The 19905-nt window shown below is 32.8% G+C and overlaps 3 protein-coding genes across 3 annotated transcripts in view; 2 read left to right on the top strand and 1 right to left on the bottom strand.

Moving 5' to 3' along the window:
- LOC149898862 (nucleoredoxin-like) overlaps positions 1-1216 on the bottom strand; it is a 35208-nt gene extending 33992 nt beyond the window's left edge. Inside the window, exon 1 of the mRNA XM_090114442.1 lies at positions 607-1216. Within this exon, the coding sequence (XP_089970568.1) occupies positions 607-969 (363 nt within the window). The 5' untranslated portion in view covers positions 970-1216. The remainder of the gene's footprint in view (positions 1-606) is intronic.
- A 3006-nt stretch (positions 1217-4222) lies between these two features.
- mms4 (Methyl methanesulfonate sensitivity 4) lies at positions 4223-10626 on the top strand. Its single transcript, XM_090114317.1, has 10 exons — positions 4223-4382; positions 4569-4631; positions 4893-4999; positions 5501-5674; positions 7100-7272; positions 7871-7944; positions 8316-8421; positions 9355-9437; positions 9706-9818; positions 10230-10626. Exons 1-10 carry the CDS (start codon positions 4304-4306, stop codon positions 10383-10385), a joined length of 1128 nt encoding a protein of 375 aa, XP_089970443.1. The 5' UTR covers positions 4223-4303; the 3' UTR covers positions 10386-10626.
- A 96-nt stretch (positions 10627-10722) lies between these two features.
- On the top strand, positions 10723-17141 carry LOC149898860 (required for meiotic nuclear division protein 1 homolog). The gene is made up of 7 exons (XM_090114316.1): positions 10723-11349; positions 11729-11881; positions 12308-12385; positions 13081-13158; positions 14575-14701; positions 15804-15959; positions 16920-17141. Exons 1-7 carry the CDS (start codon positions 10979-10981, stop codon positions 17103-17105), a joined length of 1149 nt encoding a protein of 382 aa, XP_089970442.1. The 5' UTR covers positions 10723-10978; the 3' UTR covers positions 17106-17141.
- The last annotated feature ends 2764 nt before the right edge of the window (positions 17142-19905 follow it).

Raw genomic sequence — 19905 nt, 5'->3', positions numbered from 1 at the left:
CACCCTCCTCGCCTACCTCTTAGGAATAATTATAGAGGGGAAAAGGTGCTTTATATTGCGTGGATAATAATTCTTAGGTTTATGTACGCCATTTCATTCCGTTTCTGTTGAAAAGCGTGTGTTCCTATAATTAAATTGAGTGTGTTTTTACGTGAAAATTGTGTTTGGTATTTTTTATTGATTTTTTTTTAATATTTTATTCAATTAACAATTTGAATGTATGAGTGGGGTTAATAAAGTTATATTTGGAGATAGATAATATGTATAACATAGTCGTAAATAAGATAAAAAATAAAAATGTAATTATAACAAATTACTTTCAAGTTTCACTGCTCTACGCAGCTTTAAAAATTATTACGGTTCCTTAAACGGAAACAAAGTGATTTTACGCAGGTGGCATAAGCTTTGCGTAATAGAATTGAAAACCTCCCCAAAACTTCCCCCATTGGCCATTTGGCAAACAATTGTATTGTTCCGAAAGAATGAACCAATTTAAATTCCAAACTTCTTTATTATACGTGAAAGCGCGTGACAGCTTTCATTTAATTCAATTTAAATACGGTTAACTGTTATCAACTTTTATATACGGTAAGTAAAAATTCTTACCTTGGTATCGACATCATGAAATGGTACTGCAAACCACGGCTTTCCCGTCAAAGTGCGTCGGAATCCAGCTTCTCTCTCTACTGGACCTTCAGGGGTACCGACGTGAGCCCACAAGACTACTTCAACAACTTTCAATTTGGGAAAAACCACTTTGTAGACCTCTTCCAAACGCACACCGAAATCGTCACTTGCATCACTTATGTTCGCAAATGAAAAATATATCCCACAAACAGCACCCTCCCCGTCCTCAACGCAGTCGGATAAAGCTTCCAAAGTTGGTATGTTTTCGAATTTACCGTTCTGAGTGCCCGGCGAATCGCATTTCACAAGCACGCGCCCGAAAAGTTTTTCGCGCCAATCCATAGTTCTGCTTACTTTTTTAATTTTTTGGACGAAGGCAACTTTTATTGCATGCGCTCATTTTTGTTTATGTTCGGATATTGTTTATTTGCTTTTTTTAATTGAGATAAGTACTTCCGAACTTTAATTATAACTACACCTACGAATATAAATATTTTAACAAGCCGTAAATAATCGAGCGCATCAAATAAGTTTTATATAAAAACGAAAATGTGCGTGACCAGTGTACGGAGCAACGGCCGAACGCCCTCGTAAACACAGACAGACTGGAGGAGGAGGGAAAATGAGCGACCCTCCGTCATAGAATAATTTCGTAGATGTGATAAAAAGTTTTTGGTTTTTCATATATTGTGTAAGTCCTTTTCATCACTTTTAAAAAAAGCGCGTTGTTTTAAGCGCTTAAATAGTGAAAGACCCGTTTATTATTTTATTGAAACATTTTTGCCTTTACCTACAGTAAATTTTTTATACTTACTTCATTCGAATTAGGGTGATAAAATTAGATACTTCCCTTATTATATAAGACCCTGGTTTAGTGGTTTCTAGACTATTCCAAATTATGTCTATTTACCTTTAACTAGGATATACAAATAACTATAACTATTTTACAAAACATCAAAAATTGTTAATTTTCAAAATAAGTGATTCTATCGTAGAGGTTCTGCATTATGAATAATCTTTGCCGCCTTCTCATATCACACGTATAGAGTTCAACTTGCAAATGTTTCAATGAATTCAGCAAGCTTCGAAACAATCGCTTAGTGCGGGCAACACAAGGGCAAATTTTGTTTTTTTTTTCTCACCCGGCACGCGCTTGCTAGCGATACAGCCTGATGTAAAGCCCTTTGTGTAATAAATATGTTAATTAGGAGCTTTTAATTTGTCTTGTAGACGTTTATGTGGGCAATAAACTTGCATATATCATTTGAACTGCGTGGGTGGATTGATAAAGATCGCAAGGTTTTTTCCTGACATTTTTTTATATTTTAGGTAGACCGTAGGTTACATTTTTAAGTTAATATCTATATTTTCACTCCATCCGGTTGAAAGTAAGTTTAATTATCAGGGAAAAAAGGGGAAAACTGATTAGATTGACAATATATATTTTTTACTTCATTCTGCAAAAAAATATCTACCTACTATTGTGAATGTGTTTAACTTATTGCTAAAATAACAGTATTTGTATGGTTAAAGTTTGAAGAATATAAATACTATTAATCATAATATTTTAATATTTATTGGTACATAGATACGTGATTGGAAACTCAGAATTCACAGAGGAAACTATCGCCAAGCATAGGTCCCATGGGTAAATCCTAAACGGTTGGAATCAATCGTGTTTGTTCAGTTTGAAGCTGGTGAAAGACTTTTCTATTTATTAATTTATTTTAGTATAGTCAGAGAGGTAAAGTAATGACGAGTGATGGCAAAGTCCATCCTGTTTTGTTTCAGTAACTTCCTATGGTGTGATAAAGTAAACAAGCATTTTTTTATATCTGTAAGGTACAAAATTTATACCACATCCAAATCCGTTGCGTGTAAAGATTTAAATATACTAATATACGTAAAGCGGATTTTTATACTAGGTAGGTATATGGTGACAGAGGTACTCATTTTGAGACTCGAAAGATGATGTGCGAAAAGTAAACATAAAGACGTGTCCTTGACCTTCTCGTCGAAAAAAATCAGTAAATGGATTGATTTCCGTGTTTTAGTTTTTTAATAAAAGGTAAATATTGAGGTAATGAGCTTCCTTTTTTCTATATTTGAGACTCTTTTCGTTTAAATCGGAGATAAAAAATTATAATACAGTAGCACCTCTATAAGTCGAATATCAAGGGAGACGCCAAAAAATTCGAGTTATAGAGTTTTCAACTTATGGAGGATTTCGACTTAGGCGGATTTTGATTCGACATAAAGAGTTTGAGGTTTATTCTTATAAATTTTGAGTTAGAAAGGTAAAGTACATTAAAATTCAACTTGCAGAGGTGACAAACATGTTTTTATTTATTATAAATCAACATTATTTCAAATCATTTTAAAATAAAAAATATGGCATTAAAAAAGTCAGTATTTTTTTTGCTTTAGATAATCCAAATTATAGATATATAGATTATTAGATAATGCTAGAGAACAACCAATTGTTCTCTAGCATTATCTAATCTATAAAGAACAGAAAATTCTTCTTCTTCAGAGATACTGGTTTGCTCTATAAAATTTCGTAAGGTATTCAATGCGGTTCTTGCCTCTTTGATGGAAACGCATGGAGCGCATGTACTATTCACGTCTTCTATGTCATCTTAATCATTAGTATCGGTTTTCTGAGCTACTGAATCGACAATTTCGTCATCAGATACCTACTTAATGCAAACACGTGTTTACGTGAGTCATAAATTTATTATCGTATACTCCTAAAATATTTTCTAAGAAACAATTATAGTGTACTGCACTGTCGGCAAATTGTTAAAGTCCAAATGATCAAGTTATAAAGATTGTAAAATAAAATGTAGCCATGTTCGAGATACAGAGGTCAAATTTAATTTTTCGAGTTATAGAGTGAAAATATGTACCAAAATGGCTTGGAGGGACTCGGTGATTATTTCGACTAACAGAGGGCCGAGATTTCAAGTTACGGAGGTTTTCGGGTTTGAAGGGAAGGGAACAAGACATTTTTTCGAGATTTGGAGGTTTTTGACTTATCGAGGTTCGACTTAACGAGGTGCTACTGTACTAGACTAGTAGTAACAAAAAAGAATATTGTGTAATGGAATCATCTTATTCTAAAATGTCACAAATTGATAGCATTGTTTAATAATTTTAAGGCATATTCAAACTAGAGCGGTATCCGCTACCACTGTGGGTAGCGGTATCCGGATGTATGCGCGATTAAATTTTTTACGTATTACAGAGAGACTCAATCGGATCGGTACGGTAGCGACTGTGGGTAGCGAATACCGCAGACCTCTAGTCTGAATAGGCCTATAAATGGGCGCTCATAGATTTTTGTCTTTTATTATTATTTTAATATGCCTCGCCCACACCACGTTTAATTTAATGTTTTACAAGGTTTTTGCACTGAAAATTCAAGTTTTTTTATAACAGAGTTGTTATTGTAAGATTTTTTTTATTTCATTGCAGTGTGAACGCTGTTTAGCAATAAAGTTGACATAAATGTCATACGTTTTGACACTTGACAGTTGACATTTCATGCCGGCCGCGGTAGCCGGTTTGGTTTAACGTTTATAAATATTTTGAATTTTGGTGATTTAAATTGAATAGTCAAGTTTTAAATGCTTAAAAATATTATTTCTTGTATTTATAGTCCTTTTACGACAATATGAGTGCTGTTACGATAGACTTGTCCTATGAAAGCGATGATTTAGACGAATTACCAGAATTAAATCTTGTTACGAAAAGTATGATTATTATATTTTCATTTAAAATATCAAACAGAAATAGTGTACATTTTTTTAAAGATGATGCTCTTATTTCAAGTTAAATTAGCAAGCACTGAAAATAGTAGTGATAATGACTAAGTTTTAGTCGGTTAAGTAATAAGTTGTTGTTTACTTCATTCCTATACAGTTTTTATTTTGTTTTAGGTCAGAGTCAATCAGGACCATCTCAATCTACAACATCTGCATCACAGAGCTCAACAAAATCAGGTATTGAATGCATTTATAACAATTATAAAATCAAATACATACTACATATAATATTTATGTAGATTTCTTTCAAGTGATACATTTAATAAAATAAATGAGAAACTAATTCTTAAAGAATGTGACTTGATTTTGATTATTATGTTATAATGTAATGAATATTATTATATAAACTAAACAATCGTTAATATTATATTGAAATGATTCTATAATCAACCAACTTATCCTGTACTATTCTTCTAATATAATATATATTTATTTTAGATAAAGCAAAAACAACACAAAAAAGAAAAGGCGTTAAGAGAAAAGCGACCGAAGACCAATCAGCAAAACAAGCTCAGAAAATATACAGACCTGGAGAATGTATGAAGGTACAGAATATATTATATTTATAAATTAAAAATCAAAATAAAATAGTACATGTCAATGATTTATGTAATTTGATGTATTAATAAAACAGTAGAAATGGCATGCATAAATAAAGTCAATAAATATAATAACTCAATGATTATGTGATATTTCTAAAAATTCAGAGATATCTTTGTCTTTGAAACTAGTTTTTATTACAACATTATTTTATAATTCATATTAAGCATTGGCTAATACTTTGAAAAATTGTTATTTATTCATCTTACCTGACAAGAAAAAGATTTAATAGGAATCTTGCAAAGAAAGCAAAACATTTAACAGATTTGATGTCCATGTTTCCTAATATTTAGATTACTATTGTACGCGGCACGTAAATCTAGCTTTGACCTTCAATGTTTTACAGCAAGTTCACCTTTATTTCGTTCAAATAGATCCCCTCCATTTCAAGGTGAGCGCTAAACTTACGTGCCGTGAGTTTTACATTCATAAACATTTAATTTCAGCATATGCTCCTAGAAATGCACCCAAATCTTCTTGAAGCTTGGTACTGCGCAGATGTCTCCCGTGAGATTTCTGCCACAGGGGCCAAAGTTCATACCAACTCTGCACTGTGTGATGTTAGACTTGTGTTGTGGAGTAGAGTCGGGGAGGCTAAGCTAGCTAGTACAGAGGGAGTGGTAAGAACATACTTACCTATACTAATATTATGAAGCTGACGAGTTTGTTTGTTTGAACACGCTAATTTTAGGAACTATTGGTCCGATTTTTAAAAATTCTTTCGGTGTTAGATAACCCATTCATAGAGGAAGGCTATAGGTTATAGGCTATAGGCTGTTGGTCTTAGCTTGAAAGCTTGATGATATAGGCTATATATCATCAAGCTAAGACCAACAGGCGCGATGTCACGCAGGTGAAACCGCGGCACGCTAATTTGGATTTGTTACTAAAAACAAAGCTTGTACATATGTTAATATGTCAACGTCGCATGATTTTGCAGCATAGCACATTAGCCTACTTATATTATAAACGTGAAAGTTTTTTAAATATGTATGGATGTTTGCTACTCATGCGAAAAACCATGGATCAGATTTTGATGATATTCTGCAGTGATATGATAGATAGATGGGCCAAAAACTTTTTTCTTTACAAAATTATTAGTAGATATAGTTTTAATCAGAAAGTGAAAACGCACAAAATTACACAGTTATAAAAAGAATTTTAATACACACATACTTTATTTTAATAATAAAAAGACTAAGAAGCTCCAATCTTAATCTTAATCTATACTTATAATAAATCTGTAGAGAGGCCAATTCTGTACATGAAATATATTTAAAAAAAAACTATGAAGGGGTGATAAGGGATCGCTACTGATGCCAAAAATGCAATCAGTAAAATTTTTGTCTGTCTGTCTGTCTGTCTGTCTGTATATTCGTTATAGAAACAAAAACTACCCGACGGATTTTAACTCAATTTGGCACAATTATTCTTCATACTCCTGGGCAGGTTATAGTAAAAGAATCATGTAAATCGGTGTAGAAACACCAAAGTTATACATGAAATACGTTATAAGTCATCGCGCGTGAATACAGAATCATGCCATAAGGATTATTTTTGTGTATCAGTTGCCGCGTTCGACGCGCTGCGCGGCGGGAGCTATAAAAATTAAAAAGGCGGCGGGTCTGCACCCGTTTCGCGTTGTCACGGCATCACGTGTGAATGGCTGAACCGATTTCGATTATTCTTTTCTATTATATTCCTTGAAGTACGAGGATGGTTCTTATGTAGAGAAAACGTAAATATGTACCACGGGCGAAGCCGGGGCGGACCGCTAGTAATAAATATAAATCTCGTGTCACAATGTTTGTCCTCAATGGACTCCTAAACCACTTAACCGATTATAATAAAATTCGCACACCATGTGCAGTTCGATCCAACTTGAGAGATAGGACAGTTTAAACATGTAGGTACCACGGGCGAAGCTGGGGCGGACCGGTAGTAGTAACCTATACTTATATTATAAAGTTGAAGAGTTTGTTTGTTTGAACTTTATTTTAATAAAAAAAATACTAATGAACTCAAATTTAATATCTATTATCCAGGTGGGTCTAACAACAACAAAGGAGCCTTGTAACCATGGCCTTTACGTAACTACTCTACAAGAAATAGAAGACCATATAATAGGAAAAACGCTATCTCAGCATATGCTGTCCGCCGCTGGATTCGCTGGCTGTAAGCTGACTCTTGTGCTTTTCAATGTTAAGGATTATTTCAAGTAATTGTTCTATTTATTAATACTAATAGTCATATAAAAGTAGGTAATAGAAGACCATATAATAGGAAAAACGCTTTCTCAGCATATGCTGACCGCCGCTGGGTTTGCTGGCTGCAAGCTGACCCTTGTGCTGTTCAATGTTAAGGATTATTTCAAGTAAGTTTTCTATATTATGTACATTGAACTTATATAATAGCAGGAAATAGAAGACCATATAATAGGAAAAACGCTTTCTCAGCATATGCTGTCCGCCGCTGGGTTCGCTGGCTGCAAGCTGACTCTTGTGCTGTTCAATGTTAAGGATTATTTCAAGTAATTGTTCTATTTATTAATACTAATAGTCATATAAAAGTAAGTAATAGAAGACCATATAATAGGGAAATCTCTATCTCAGCATATGCTGTCTCTTGTCACTTGTGTTGTGTGCTGTTAAGGATTATTTCAAGTAGGTTTTTAATATCTATGGCATTTACTTTTGTTTTGTAGATAGGCTATCAGAGCAATTTTAAATATATTAGAAAATTCTAAAAATATTAAATCTTATGAAATCAGCAATCAACTCAAGTACCTCAATTTAATAAAACAATTAAATTTTCAGAAACAAAGGACGTAAAACGAACAACAGTAACAAGAAAATTATAGAACCTATTCATTTAGAAATGGCTCTTACTGGTAAGTGTAAAATGAAAATATATAGATATTACATCAATACTAATATTATAAAGTTGAAGAGTTTGTTTGTTTGAATGCGCTAATCTCAGGAACTACTGGTCCGAATTGAAAAATTATTTCGGTGTTAGATAGTCCATTATCGAGGAAGGCTAAACCGCGGGGCACAGCTAGTAATTAACAAGTCTTTTTTATAATTTTATTATAATTACACAAAAAAATAAGTCTTTCTTTGATACTGTTGCAAAAAAATTGCAAATGTTACTTTTGTTGCTATGTAGTTTGAAAAATGGGAGAAATAAAACACTTATCCTTTTCGAAATAGTCATTTATTTTCTTTTCACAAACTATTTTAATTATTTATTATTTTACAGATCTACTAGTGACAGCTAACTGTGACACAATAACTGTGAACACTCCAAATGAACTAGCTCTTACGTTGGTACAATTCACTAAGGCTATAGCGGAAGCACCTTATAAGTAAGTATTTCTGATGATTCTTATTGTCAGTATGTGGCTTTTGTTAACCAATTACCAAAACCATAATTTAAGTTTAAATTAAACAAAATTTAGACCAATCGCGAGATACCTGCAGCTTGCAGTAAATATTATAAAACTAGCTTTCCACTGCGGCCTCGCCCGCGTTTTCAAATAAAAACCCGCATTCCCGTTCCCGTGGGATATCCGGGATAAATCCTAGTCTATGTTGCCCAGTGAAGATGCAGCTTTCTAATGGTGAAAGAATTTTTGAAATCGGTCCAGTAGTTTATGCGTGAAAACCATACATACATACATAATTACAAACCTTTCCTCTTTATAATATTAAGAAGAAAGAAAGAAAGAAAGATCATTTATTTGACTCCACAAAAAAATAACACGCACACAATACAATTAGATTAAGACAATACAATTCAAACACAGTAAAATTAAAATATATATAACTAAATTAAAAGATATAAAATTAAGAAGTGGAGCCAAAATGGTAGCCACTCAGCATAAATTGCAACGCAGCTGTTGCAACACTGATTTTCAGTGGCCCCTCTTTGAAGCGATTGGAGCGGCAGTGCGTTCAAAAATATAATATTATGATAATTATAATGTAAACTAATAAGAGCAAAAACATGTACTTAAGATAATTTAACGTGACATATAAATAGATAAATGTTTAAAATTAAATCATAATAATAAATACATAATATAGACAGATAGATCATATACCTACATAATATAAAATATTTGTAAACATAGTAAAAGTTAAACCCATCACACAACTAAGGTTGGAATTTAAACTCATGTAATAAATATTTTTTGTATTTTTGTTGTATGTTGTTATTAGTATAGAAGTATAGATTAAAATTAAGTTATATCAATATTACGTTAAGTATTTTACAAATATTTATATTTGTTTGGCAGGAAAGCAAAACGGGCATATGATGAACAAGCAGATTTCTATATGAGAGGAGATAATAAGAAATGCGTGGCTGTTTCAAAACAAGGTAAAATTCCAGATAATAGAATCTGATTTAGAAGGAATAAAATTTCTAAATAATGATTATTAGTAAACATTGAATTCTTTATAAATATTTTAAGCTATTGCATAGCATCTATCGCGGGCCTTGAGCGCGGGGACCGAATCCAGAAATTCCGTAACGAAAAAACCTCACGCTCCCCACTCCGACGGGCGCGGAGGTGTGGCTTGAAGGCATAGCATGCAATAGCTTTACCGCGGCAGTCCCCGAGTGACACACGTATTTTTTTTTCTAGGCGACGGTGTAGGCGCGTTATGGCAACAAATGTTAGCAGTGTTGCCAATGTCTAGTTTAGAAACTGCGAGAGCGATATGCGGGAAATACAAAACGCCAAAAGCTTTGTATGAGGTCAGTTTATTTATCTTTTGGTATCTAAATAACATGTATTTGATAAATAGCGGACATTAAAAATGTTCTTAAATATGCCTTGTTCTGAATAAAGCGTTTTTAATTTTTAAATCGACACTAACTTTCCGCTCGCGGCTTCGCCCATGTTGATTAGAACTTAATAAATTATATACTGAATCTTTAACTAAAAAAAACTGCATCGAGATCTATTGTGTAGTTTTAAAGATCTAAGCACACATAAGAACAGACAGACAGCTGGAAGCAATTTATTTTATATATAAAATATTTTTTTTTAATTTAATTTTATATTGATACTGCTTCCATATTCATGAAACTTGAACCTCAACATGAACTTTATGTTCCATATTTTATCTATTAACTACTATGATAAAATAATAAATCTATTTCCAGGCGCAAAAACAAGAAAACAGTATAAACACACTAGCGGATCTGGGTGTATCTAGATCAGCTGTCCCCGGGTCTAAAGCAAGACGAGTTGGCAATGAGTTTGCGAGGAAATTACACATTTTGTTCACTGCTGACGATGGGAATGTGTTGGTTGAATGATGGCAACACTAAAGATTTTTTTTTTTTTAAGTTTGCTGTAAAATGGTAGTAAGAAAGGCAGGTAATTGCCCGAATTTCTTATTACCATTTGGAGCGGGCTATGAAGCCATAAAATGGTAATAATAGTATTGATAAAGAATTTCTAAGACTGATATTAATTTTTAAGATTATTTATGTAAGATATAGACTACAAAAGCATATCGCATAATGTACTTAAACTATAATAAATGTTTTTTTTCTATCAGGAGTTTTATTTCGATGTTATTGTATTTTTTGTAATTACAAAAAAATAATTTATTGGAATGTCTATCTATGGATGTGAAGTCTAAGATATACGAAAGTATTTCTCGCCGTAGCTGAAATATATAAAACTAAAAAAAAAATACCGGCCGAATTGAAAACCTCCTTTTTTTGAAGTCGGTTAATAATGTCAATAAGACTCGTATCATAACAACAATTTTTGATTGTCAAGTCAATGTCGTTGAATGTCAATGTCAAATCCACTTACGCAAAATAACCTCAAATGTTTTGGTCGAGTAAAACTGAAATAACTTTTTGATTTTTACATAACATTACTATTTTAAATATTAAATATGACTTCGTTTTTATCAAGAATTGCTATAAACGTAATTCGGAGTACTGCGCATAAAAGTTATATGTGTAGTTCGGTGCCGGAAGTTTTGCCAACTATAAATAAGTTATTTTCTAAGAATAATGATTTATTTCGTACGTTACCAAGATTTACTGTGAGGAATTATTCAGTGGATGCGATACAACCGCCTTTACCGTTAGATAATGCGAGTATACCGTTAAAAAAGAAGACAGTTTACAAGAAAGCTGTGCTTGAAGAAGTGAGTCAAAAAGAGGGTCATTTCTTGACTTTAGCCTATGCGACTGCTGATTCCTATGATTTAAAGGGTCTTAAAGAGGCCCTGATACAACAGAAGCTGTACGAACCTGGAACGTAAGGTTTTCATTATTTTGTTTATTATCAATATTAAAATGATGATGTAATAATCTGCAATTTCTAACTATGGTACTCTTGGATTAAATATCAAGAATTTTAGGAATTTTTGTTGTAATTGAATTTATAGATTTAGTTTAATTCATTCTAATATACCAGTATTACAGATATAGAATGTGTTTTCTGGTAAAATGTAGGTAATAATAATGTCCATCCATGTGTTCCAGAATTTTTTAAATTGGTCGGTATTTAGCATATATTATTTAAGACTATCTTTGTAACAAGTAAGTCTAGCTATAAAAAAACTCATATAAAATAAACAAAATATCATACCTACATCAATATTAAACTTATAATTATAAAATAATGTCTATTTCAGGTTAAAAACGGAAGTAGGAGATGTGATGGTAGCAAATGCGGTATACACAATAGGAGATGAACCAAGACAAATTATATTCTTCAAAGAGGGAGCGGTTGTATTCTGGAACTGTACTGAACTTGAGGCGAAGAATGTCTTGGATTTTATTAGGCCGTAAGACATGTTGTTAATAAATATGATATTTTGTACACTGCATCTTGCTTGCACACTAAGTAGCTTTATGAGTATATGTTTATTAAGATTTAAAAAACAAATGCTATCATATTGAGAGCCGATTTTTCAATCCTTGGTTAAAATTTATCCGTCCAATAAAGTATTACACGAACATATTAAAATGTCACCTGTAAACTGTCAAATACAATACATTTTTGAAATGGTAGTTTAATACGTTATTCGATGAATAAGTTTTAACCAAGGATTGAAAAATCAGCCCTTAATGAAAGTATTATTATTAAGAAATTCAAGAGCAGTTTAGACATTCTTTAATTTCCCGAAGATATAAAAATAACTGCAATTATTAAAGCTCAGTGTTGATATTAAATTTATTTAATAATTTATTTCTTTTCATTATGTTTATAGGTTTGAAATAGAAAGTTATCCCAGAGAGGTGGTGAATAAGGAAAGGGAGGTCATGACATATTTCTATCAGCCAAATTTGTAAGTTGTTTTTTTTTCTTAATTATCAGGATTGTTAATAAGTAAAAATAATGATAATAAATATTGATAAAAATATTTCGGGTTTTCTGGCAGAAATCCCTTATAGCATTAAGACCAACCTCTGAACATGTTATTACTTGTTAATTGAATGTTAGTGAACTTAGCAGATCATTTTTAGCAGATCAAAAAAAAAAAATGTGAGTTCTTATCGCGTGCAGTTGAGTTCTACAGTTCCTGATACTTTTTAGAAATAGTTCTGGCGTTTCTACCTTAAAAAACAACATTTGAAAAAATAATCTGCCAACTTCCAATAGCAGATAATTTTTAGCAGATCAAAAAAAAATGTGAGTTCTTATCGCGTGCAGTTGAGTTCTACAGTTCCTGATACTTTTTAGAAATACTTACTCGCGTAAAATGAAACTCTAGAAAATTTATTTATGTCATATTTCATCACGCCGTAGCACCATGCCGTAGCAAAACGCCGTAGTATCATGCCGTAGCATCATGCGGTCCAGGTCGGGTTTTTTCAAATGTCGTTTGTTAAGGTAAAAACGCCAGAACTATTTCTAAAAAGTATCAGGAACTGTAGAACTCAACTACACGCGATAAGAACTCACATTTTTTTTTTGATCTGCTAAAAATGATCTGCTAAGTTCACTAACTTGTAATTGACCCTTAATTAAAATTTATTTCAGAAAGAAGTGTTACCTGCAGGAATCATGCTTTGCTCTAGTGCCAAACGGGGAGAATTCATTGGAAAAATACACATTCAGGTAATAAAATAATTTAAACATACTATATAACCATATTAGAGTTAATCTACTATATAAAAATAAGTCGGGTTTTCCTTCCTGACGCTATAACTCCAGAACACACGAACCAATTTCTCCGTGAGGTTTATAGCAAAGAAAAGGTGTCTCTGTTGGCGAAACGGAGTTCGCCGGGTTTGCTAGTCTATTCTAATATTATAAATCCGAAGTGTTGATTTGTTTGTTTGAATGCACTAATCTCAAGAACTACTGGTCTGATTTGAAAAATTCTTTCGGTGTTAATAAATAATAAATAAATAATAAATAAATATTATTGGACATTATTACACAAATCGACCTAGTCCCACAGTAAGCTCAATTAAGGCTTGTGTTGTGGGTACTAGGCGACGATAAATATAATATTTAATAAATACATATATAGATAATAACACCCAGACCCAAGAACAAATAATTGACTTCATCACACAAATATTTGCCCTGACCGGGGATCGAACCCGGGACCGTCGGCTCTGTAGGCAGTTACTTTACCACTGCGCCAACCGCGTCGTCAAGGTCGCGGTGTTAGATGGCCCATTTATCGAAGAAGGCTATAGGTTATATTATATCATTACGCTAAGACTAACAGGGGCGGAGCCAGTGAAACCGCAAAGAGCAGCTAGAAAATAAAAAAATTTAGCATGTATCAAAGTGCACATCTTAATATATATAAATCTCGTGTCACAATGTTTGTCCTCAATGGACTACTAAACCACTTAATTGATTATAATAAAATTCGCACACCATGTGCAGTTCGATTCAACTTGAGAGAATAGGTTTTATCCCGGAAATCTCACGGGAAAGGGAACTATGCAGGGTTTTCTCTGAAAACGCGAGCGAAGCCGCGGGCGCAAAGCTAGTCTGTAATATAAATATATTATTGCACGCCTCATAAGCGAAGCGTTGAGGTGGGTACTACTGTCACTTCGCGCAAAACATCTGATTTTTCAAACTTAAAATGTCTTTATGTATCATACATTGCACTTGTAAGATAATACATACACACACATATTAAGAAAAAACACTATTTTTAACGTTCATGATATTTTTGATGTCATTTTTGTAATTTAAACTAGTTAAAAAACAGTTTAAAAAAGTTCTGTCTTGGACGTCCGTGTGTCTGTATGTGCGGATCCTTTTTCTTGTTAACACGATAGCGACCGAAATACTTTACTAATCGAGTCTTTTTTTTTCTCTTACGCTTGAGTATGCTCAGGAATAGAACCCTTTCATTTTTCAGGGTCTGATTCGATGTGGTTTAATTGTTATTAAATAAACAAAAATAATAATTAATAAATATTTATTAAAAAAAATTATGAGGCGTGCACTTTTGGATTTTCCAAATTATTTTAGTCTTATTTATATTAATATCTTATTTCCCAGTCATGCAATGGCGCAATCATCTCGTCTAGGAGCTTGGGAAGCCCGGCTTGAAACACTAGCCGCGTCTATCCGATCGCACACCGTGCTCATGGAGACAGAGGGCGCAGCCCGAGTTGACAAGAAGGAGGTGGGTGCTTCGCCCTTACATGTGTAGATTATAGGAAATGAATGAATGTTTTACTGTTCACCGTTATAAATAGGAAAACCGACATTAATTTTACAAAAAACCGCTGCATTGCCTAAAACTTAAATAATTAGTTCTTATATACGTAATTCTTTATCGATAACAAAACTATCCGTTGGTGAAAAGAGAATATCAGATTCAGTATGGTTAGGGAGCCAGGTGCAAATTTGGTTAACTATTTCCTCTCAAGAGATAATTCGTCAGACGCATGAGAGTATAGTATTATAAAGCCTCGTGAACGTCAGCTGGCGCTCGGTTGGGGGGGTGAGCGGTTGTAGCCTCCCACGCACATAGGAAAAAAAATACATTCATTCATTCATTTCCTCTCAGCTAAAAATTTGTCAAATTGTAGCTAACCCAATATCTCAACGAAAAAATATAGTCAGCTGGTTACAACATGGTGTATTATACGTCAGCTGGTGTCTCGAACATGAAAGTTAAATTTAAAGAAAAATTTATTTTCCGTTATTTCCTCTCAAACAAAAATTTACCTGATGATAGCTTATATGTAACTGTGGATAAATATATATGTCAGCTGGCTGTATCTTGGTGGAAAAACCGTCAGCTGATACGGGAGGCTACAACCGCTCTTCCCCCCAACCGAGCTCCAGCTGACGTTCACGAGGCTTCATAATACTATACTTTGATGCATTTTACTAATTACCGCTTGAGAGGAACTTGGTCATAAAATCTGCTGCTGGCTCCCGGACGTTTTCGAGTTCAGCGGACGACTTTATTTTATTATATGATAAGCTTTATAGCCGTTTTATCCATTAAAGTCTTTAATTTATAAATCTATACTAATATTATAAAGCTGAAGAGTTTGTTTGTTTGAACGCGCTAATATCGGGACAGTAGTCCGATTTGAAAAATGCTTTCGGTGTTAGATAGCCCATTTATCAAAGAAGGCTATTTATCATCTTGCGGAGACCTACAGGAGCGGAGCAATGCGGGTAAAACCGCGGATCACAGCTAGTGTACAATACTTGCGTAAAACACAAGAAAATAATATGTTAATTAACATCTTATTTACTTTAATTTGCAGGTAGTCCGTAAATTAGGCGAGTTATTTTCTCTCAGGCATCGTCTCACTGTAGAATCAGATCTACTCGACACTCCGGACTTCTACTGGGAGGAAGAAACATTGGAACGCCTGTATTCTAACACAGTGGCGTATTTCACTATTCCCAGACGGACTAGGGTATGTTATAACTTTGGTTTTATTTTCTAGTCGTTTTGGGGATAACTTTCAATGCACATTGAATTTATTAACCGACTTAAAAAAAGAGTTATAAGCAGTCCATAATTTTGGCAAACATTATTTAGAAAGTTGGATAGCCCTTTTATAGCCATTTAAATTTAATGCATTGCTTTTTTTCTCATCCGTTTTGATTCTAGATTGCCTACAGCATTCCTTTAAATTTAACATACCTATGAATTAAACACATAATATTAACATATAAACACATACACATAAGCTTGATTGATCGATTGTTTAACAGCTAGATTGTGTTTTTAATCGATCGTTGGTTTATTTATTACCCTGACTATTTGTTTAATCGATTCATCAATTGAATAGAATCGTTTGAATTCATCGATTGTTTGTTAGTTCTATGTATCGATCGGTTGATTGATGGATAGATCGCTTGTTTAATAAAATGATTGTTTTTGTTGAATGTTTCTGTAACTAATACTAATACTAATACTATACTAATTCGTAAATTATTTATTGAATGTACAGAAACATTCAATAAATAATTTACGACCGCCTATTCAATCAATTCGACAGTGAGATCACTGTCGAATTTCTAAAACTCTTTTCCTCTTGGTCAGCAAACTGATTGATGATTTCATCAACCGATTGTTTGTTTGATTGCCCGATTGTTTGATGGATAGATAGATTGTTAATTTTCTCCATCTTTTAATAGATTGATTGTTTTATTGAAGTGAAAACTTCTTAAGCGGCGTTGAGCACTTTTTCTGTAATGGGTATAAAATCTTAAACTCGCGTCAGGACACGTGACCTGATCGAAAAAGCGTAAGACGGATACTATTCCAAAATATCAAATATGCTCAACGTTAATAATCAAGTGTTCACTTCTGCCGGCACTCCCGGAGTGCAACCCGTCTTTTTTTTATTAAACATAATTCATCTTTCCAGGTACTAAACGATCGTCTATCCCACTGTGTGGAACTGCTAGAGCTCCTATCCTCGTGGGCAGCGGACAGACATCATGTACGTCTAGAGTGGATGGTCATAGCGCTGATCCTGGCTGAAGTGTGCTTTGAGCTGCTGCACTGCTTCGAGCGGTATGTTGTTAGGGAACGGGAGGTTTTGGAGGGGTAGGAGGGATAAAAAATAGAAAAAATTGGGGTAGATTAAAAAAAATAGAGGTAGAAATGATATTGGAGGGGTGGGATTAACAAAAAATGAAAAATAAGGGTTAAAACTTCGTATTTTCTAACTGCGAGGGATAGTATGTAATAAGGGGCGGGGGGGGGGGGTTTAATTTTTTTTGGCGTGAATTTGTGGCTTAACCGCAAGCATTTGTAACAGGAATGGTTAACGTGACGGTTGAGCCATAAGTTAGGTTTTGGATTGCTTACTTCGCAGTTTTGTTGGTGTTACATTTAGTGCATAAAGAAAATACATTTAACTAGCGGTCCGCCCCGGCTTCGCCCGTGGTACCTACATGTTTAAACTATCTCTCAAGTTGGATCGAACTGCACATGGTGTGCGAATTTTATTATAATCGGTTAAGTGGTTTAGGAGTCCATTGAGGACAAACATTGTGACACGAGATTTATATATATTAAGATTGTAAATACAACTTTTAAAATTATTGCGTTATTGTAGGGCTTAAAAACGGGCGTAGTTGAATTTGGATTTGATAGATAGACAATAAAACGGTGCCATTTTAATGCTTAAAGTGTTGTATAGCATTTAGATTTGATAAGTAACTTGTGAAGGTGGTTAATATGAGTCAATTTTCAATGATTAATATTGGGAGAATTTAGTAAATATGACTAATAGTGAATACAGGATGGAATTTTGTTATCGAAAAATACTCTTAATACTGTAGATAGGAATTTACTTTTTTATTTATGTAGAAATATAATTTTCTATCTATAGTATTAAGAGTACTTTCCCTTCATCAGGTCACAGGTCGTATGATAAAATTCCACCCTGTAGGAAACGGGTTTTTTTTTGTTTTTGTCTTTTTTAACTATATAATATTTAGGATTATATTTTAAGGTTGGGCACAATAGAACACAATATTATTTATCATAAGTGCGAGTGAGATGAAACAGTGTGTGAGGGAGAACGCATCATTGTATTTGTTAATTAGATTAGTTTTTAGTATGTAGATTTAATTTTGTAGTTTATTTTAGTGTTATTTACTGAAAGACTTATCGACCAAAGGTGATTGATTATTGTAAATAATTGGCGAATTTGATTCGTTATAATTTATGACACAAATATTAAAGATATCAAGATGAGAGTGGTTGTGTACATAAATGTCTAAATCAAGCCTTGTTGTTGTTATGATATTAGAAAAAGTTTGTTAATATTTGTATTAATATTGGTTTTATTTGTGAAAAAATGGGACTTTAATCACAAAATATAAAATAGTGTATTTTTTATTGTATGACAATTCATTGATTTGATCGAAACCTAGTTTTTAGTTTTCGATAAAAACTTGTATTTTCTTAGCTTTAGAATTTAGATCAAGTAGGTAGTAATTTTGGAACGAAGTTCCTTATCGTGCGTTGTGAAAGGGGGCTAGACGAAAAAAATTCTTATGAAGAGTTGTCACGACACTTTTTACTAGAGTTGTCTCTGTCTGTCTCTCTCTAAATTTACACTTCGTTCCATCCGGATGTCCCTTGACATCGTTCAAGTTTTTTTTGTAATATTATTTGGTATTATTCTTTGTTTAGTTTTTTGATCTTAAATTTCTATCATATTTTGTATCGAATGCAAATCAAATTCTTTATGTATTTATCTATGAGTTAAGTATGCACTGTTTTTTTTTTCCATATACATATTGAAATCATGTTACAAAAATATATTTAGGAAATATGTTTACTTGTATATATTTATTTTATTCTGCATTTAATAACGGATTTATAACTCGATTTATTTCTATAAACATATTTTTCTATGTCGTATAGTAAATAATAAATCGTGATTTAAATCCGTTAAATTGTAAATACAAATATATATTATTAATGAAGTTAATATTATTATGTATGCAGATGTTTAGTTAATAAATAGTTTATGGTAATACATAGTTGTTTTATTTATTTATTCCTTATATCTTAGTTGTGACGTGTAAAAGTAGAATTTATTTCATAATTTAGTCATTAGTGGAATGTATTCAACTGGTTTTGCTTGCTTGATAGAGATTGCTAGTGAGCGATAAGTTCGCTCTTCTAAATTTTTTTATAGTATTTTAATTGAGAATTCTGTATGATGTTTTGCAATATAAAATTTCAAGTGTTTCATTCATTAAATGATGTACAGTTAAATAATTTGTGCAGAAATTATTATAATGAAGATCGTTAAGAAAAAACGCCAATGTTATAGAAATTATTGAAAATTTGTTTTGTAATACTATCTATACAGGGTTACTTGTAAAACACCAGCAACCTCGCAAGACAAGATAGCTAACATCATAAGTAACAACATTTGTTCTACGACTTTTGGCATAACGCAATAAATTATTTTTAAATGATTTTTTAAGCTTTTATTGTACTCTCCTAACATTTGTAAGTCTATGTTCTATTCATTATCGGATGGACGACGCGACGCCCCCTTCCCCCTCTCGTTCGCTTCTTGTTTACGTAATTTTTGGGAGGCGTAGAGTTTATAATATTCAAACGGAAAATTAAATGAATATTTATTTTTGTATGAAAATAAAATCGAACAAATTATCAAAAGTCGTAGAACAAACGTTATTTCTTACGATGTTAGCTATCTTGTCCTGCGAGGTTGCTGGTGGTTTACACGTAACCCTGTATACCAATAATTTGATAGTATGTACAGAGAAAGCATTTCCACATGTTCTGAATGTTTTCCAAACTTTTCTATAGCGCATTAAACATGCCGTATGAAATTCTATATATTTATGTTTAACTAGCTG

The sequence above is a fragment of the Colias eurytheme genome, chromosome 21, assembly GCF_061535395.1.
Source record: "Colias eurytheme isolate Ceu_HAF_F1 chromosome 21, ilColEury1 Martin Lab GWU primary, whole genome shotgun sequence".
Classification (NCBI taxonomy): domain Eukaryota; kingdom Metazoa; phylum Arthropoda; class Insecta; order Lepidoptera; family Pieridae; genus Colias; species Colias eurytheme.
This window is presented reverse-complemented; position numbering and strand designations above follow the sequence as displayed.

What these genes read in the sequence shown, in the direction of transcription:
- mms4 (XM_090114317.1), top strand. Translation starts at nt 4,304, where the DNA reads ATGAGTGCTGTTACGATAGACTTGTCCTATGAAAGCGATGATTTAGAC. An exon ending in TAGCTAGTACAGAGGGAGTG is followed by an intron (nt 5,675 to 7,099) that starts GTAAGAACATAC and finishes TCTATTATCCAG; the next exon opens with GTGGGTCTAACAACAACAAA. An exon ending in CGTGGCTGTTTCAAAACAAG is followed by an intron (nt 9,438 to 9,705) that starts GTAAAATTCCAG and finishes TTTTTTTTCTAG; the next exon opens with GCGACGGTGTAGGCGCGTTA.
- LOC149898860 (XM_090114316.1), top strand. Translation starts at nt 10,979, where the DNA reads ATGACTTCGTTTTTATCAAGAATTGCTATAAACGTAATTCGGAGTACT. An exon ending in TATTTCTATCAGCCAAATTT is followed by an intron (nt 12,386 to 13,080) that starts GTAAGTTGTTTT and finishes AATTTATTTCAG; the next exon opens with AAAGAAGTGTTACCTGCAGG. An exon ending in CCCGAGTTGACAAGAAGGAG is followed by an intron (nt 14,702 to 15,803) that starts GTGGGTGCTTCG and finishes TTTAATTTGCAG; the next exon opens with GTAGTCCGTAAATTAGGCGA.